We start from the raw sequence: 3,632 nt of genomic DNA, 5'->3' as shown, positions 1-3,632 counted from the left end.
CGCATGTGGCTCGCGAGCCGTGGTTTGGCCGACCACGGGGGCTAGAAGTCAATCACAGTAATTCCACTGCCTTCCCCAGTGAAGAATTTAGGCACAGGGTGCTGCCCATTCTTGCCAACGTGACCTTATGGGAAGTGAGCTGGGAGGCTTCTGGTACTGAAGCAACCATGACAAGGAGGTGACAAGTCTGAGGACGAAGCCCAACACGCTGAGGAAGGCAGAGGAGAAAGGTACTTAGGCATTAGTCCTGAGGTTGTTGAATTAACCATCCTGGAACTTCTCTACTGTCTACTGCCAGGTTTCCTGTGGCAGGGGGTGACAACTCCATCTTCTCCCTTCCTTCCCCCCCTTTCCTTTCTCTTTCATGTGGCTAAAAGCATACAATCAGAAATGTCCTGCTGGAGAGTGAGAAAGGCTTCCACTGGCAAATGTCAAGGGCCATTGGGATATTTATAACATCATTCAGAGTCCATACGAAATTATCAACTTAAAAGCAAGCCTGCTGTATTTGGTCAAACATTTAATTAACTCACCCCTAATGCCTTAGCAGGTCCAGACCAAATGATTTCTCGGGCCTTATATGGGCCTGCGGACTGGATGTTCCCCACCCCTGAACTAGAGCAATGGCCACGAAGGTGAGAAGGAGGGTCTGTAATGAGAGAAGGTAAGAAGGAAGAATTTGCTGGTTTAGTAACCAATTAGGTGAGCAAGGAGAACTGAGGCTGACCTCTAAGGTTATAGAGAGAAAATCTAAGTATTTCAATGGATTTCAGTGGTTCTACCAACTGCTGATGTGTGGCCATCCCTTGCCTTCTAGATAGAATGGCGATGTATTTCTTATTTTCAGGGACAGCTCCAATTTCAAACCATCTCTATCACCGTTTCTGTAAGTACCAGTTGGGCTATATGTTGTGATTTTCATTTTAACGATCTATTTCTGAGACCTTTCGTTTTTTCTTTAAATTAATCAGAAAGGACAAGTCACATTCCAACTCTCACCAAGGCAAAGCTGGAGCTGGAGAAGACCCTGAACTCGGATAGCCAATGTCTCGCTTCTTTCTTTGCTTTCTGTGTTAGCAACATGGAAAGGAATAGAAGTTCCTTTCCATCCTCACCTAGATTAGCTCCTCACTGAATAGGGCAGTGATGGCGAACCTATGACACACGTGTCAGAGGTGACACACGAACTCATTTTTTTGGTTGATTTTTCTTTGTTTAATGGCATTTAAATATATAAAATAAATATCAAAAATATAAGTCTTTGTTTTACTATGGTTGCAAAGATCAAAAAATTTCTATATGTGACACGGCACCAGAGTTATGTTAGGGTTTTTCAAAATGCTGACACGCCGAGCTCAAAAGGTTCGCCATCACTGGAATAGGGCGTTGCTGGGAGAAGCCTCACTACAGACTATAGAGAAAAGATCAGGTCAAGATCACTGCTTTGACCTCACCCCCAGCCCAAGCCAGTACAGGACAGAACGGTATTCTAAATAAAGGAAAAAAAGTGCTAGGAATTGGCTACACCACTTCACCACTCTCCCAGCAACAGCAGCAAAAATCTGGTGGGATCTAGCTTGTCCTGGGCTGGGGTATCGGGGAGAGAATGAAGAAACATGGAGGTGCAAGCAATGTTGAGATGGGGAAGATTTGGGGAATGGAGAAGGAGGAAGAGGGGGGAGACAGCCTCCATCGTGGCAGGAAATCCAAGAGCAATTTGGGACCACCCAGGCAGCAGCGGTGGGGGTGGGGGTGTGTGTTGTGCCTGTACGCACATGTGTGTCCTGGGGCCGGGGGCAGGCAGGCACGCATAAACATTGCCCTCAACCCCAGGCTGGCCTCGAGTGTGTATGTCTGCAGAGGGCTGGGGTGGGTGGGGATGGGGTGTGGGAGCCAGGCAGGCAGGCAGGCAGGCTCTAAGAAACATCTGCTCTGGATCCCAGAGCTTGCCAGCATTTGAAGTAACTCGAGAGTGTGAGACTCTAACCTAGGCCCTGCCCTTGGGTGTGGGCCAGGGCTGGGGGAGGTTTGGGGAACCTACAAATGCAAATTTTTAGGCAAGAACAGAAGGGAGTTTGACTCTGTTAAAGGGCTGCCATATGAAAGGAGATAGTTATGGCAAAATTATTACTAAGAAATAATTTTAATCTAATACTTCCATGAGGAAGTGAGGATTTGGTCTCCAGGAAGTGCAGATTGACTAAATGGTTGCAAGGGGCTGGAGGCCTGGGGCCTGGGACCACTCCCTGGAGCCTAGTCAGCCCCCCAGCTCTAACTGCTGGTCTCCAGGTCAGATGGGATCTCTCCCTGCCTTCTCTTGTACAACATAATCATATTCTGGGTTGTATTATATTCCAGTACATGTTTTACTTTGCTACTAAAAGATGGGTCTTTTAAAAAAAGTTGCCTTTGCAAATCCTGCCATGCAGTTCAAAAATACACATAAAAGGCGGGCAATGAATGCTAGACACACACTCACAGATGACTATTCTATATACCTATTCACAGACCCCGTCAGATGTCCACTACGGGTGTGGGCGGGAGCAGTGCTGTCAGATGCCGAGGCTGCGGCGGGCAGGTGTCCCCTCCAGACCCAGAGCCAAGTCCACTAGAACTCAGTACCAGCTCCCCACTCTGTTCTTCTTTTTTAAAAATTGATTTCAGAGAGGAAGGGAGAGGGACAGCGAAATAGAAACATCAATGATGACAGAGAATCACTGATGGGCTGCCTCCTGCATGCCCCCTACTGGGGACCGATCCAGCAACCTGGGCATGTGCCCTGATGGGAATGGAACCCTGCACGACCTCCCTGTTCCCAGGTCAAGGCTCTACCAGTGAGTCACCTGGCCAGGCCTCACTCTGTTCTTGTCTGGGGCTCACCATACCCCAGCAGCTCAGTGTCTACAACTCACCTTCCACCCAGAGCTGTTCCAGGTCTGTCTCAATGATGGCCACACGGAGGCCCAGTGCCAGGGCCCCAAAGGCCAGCAGTCCCAGGAAGAGCACTTTGCCACAGTGTCTCTGGATCCTGCAGCCCAGCGAGAAGAGCAGGCCCTGGAAGTAAGCACGAAGCCAGAGCGGAGCCTTCAGGCTCCCAGCTAGGATCTGGGATGGAAAGAGAAGGGTCAGTCGGCATTCCTGCAACAAGGCGCAGAATCCTTCCCTTTTCTCCCTATGTGCACCCTCTGCCGAGCCCTAGCTTCTTGGTTCCTGGGTGCAGGACAGGGTGGACCTACAGAGTCACAGGGCCAAACATGGAATAAGACTGAACTCCATTTCCTGTTCTCCTACCCAATGCACACTGAGGAAGGCAGAGACCTGTTTTCTGAGAGTAGGATACATATATACACACCTGTTCTCAGGGTAGGAAGGGGTGAAGCCACAGACACTCTCATCCGGCCGAAGACACACAAACACACACACACACACACACACACACACACACCCCTTTCCTAGTCTGGCTAGTAACACAAGGCGCTTAGAGACGTCCCACCTTGCACTGACCTGAGTGACAGACCCGGGGGTCCCCATCTTCCTTTCCCGGCTTCCCCTCCACTCACCTGGGGCGCCTGCGGATCCAGCTGGGCGGTGTAGTCGGAGGCAGCTCCCCCGAGGAGGCCGCCGAGCATGCT

At 50.1% G+C, this 3,632-nt stretch overlaps 1 protein-coding gene across 1 annotated transcript in view; it reads right to left on the bottom strand.

Annotated features, from left to right (window-relative positions):
• PTCH2 (patched 2) overlaps positions 1–3,629 on the bottom strand; it is a 15,632-nt gene extending 12,003 nt beyond the window's left edge. Inside the window, exons 1-2 of the mRNA XM_023761913.1 lie at positions 3,561–3,629; positions 2,913–3,195 (exon numbers count right to left, since the gene is read on the bottom strand). Coding sequence (XP_023617681.1) covers positions 2,913–3,195; positions 3,561–3,629 — 352 coding nt within the window. The remainder of the gene's footprint in view (positions 1–2,912; positions 3,196–3,560) is intronic.
• Positions 3,630–3,632: the final 3 nt, after the last annotated feature.

This window comes from Myotis lucifugus, unplaced genomic scaffold (genome assembly GCF_000147115.1).
Source record: "Myotis lucifugus unplaced genomic scaffold, Myoluc2.0 scaffold_222, whole genome shotgun sequence".
NCBI lineage: Eukaryota > Metazoa > Chordata > Mammalia > Chiroptera > Vespertilionidae > Myotis > Myotis lucifugus.
Note: the sequence above shows the minus strand (reverse complement) of the source record. Positions and strands in the feature narration are given on the sequence as shown.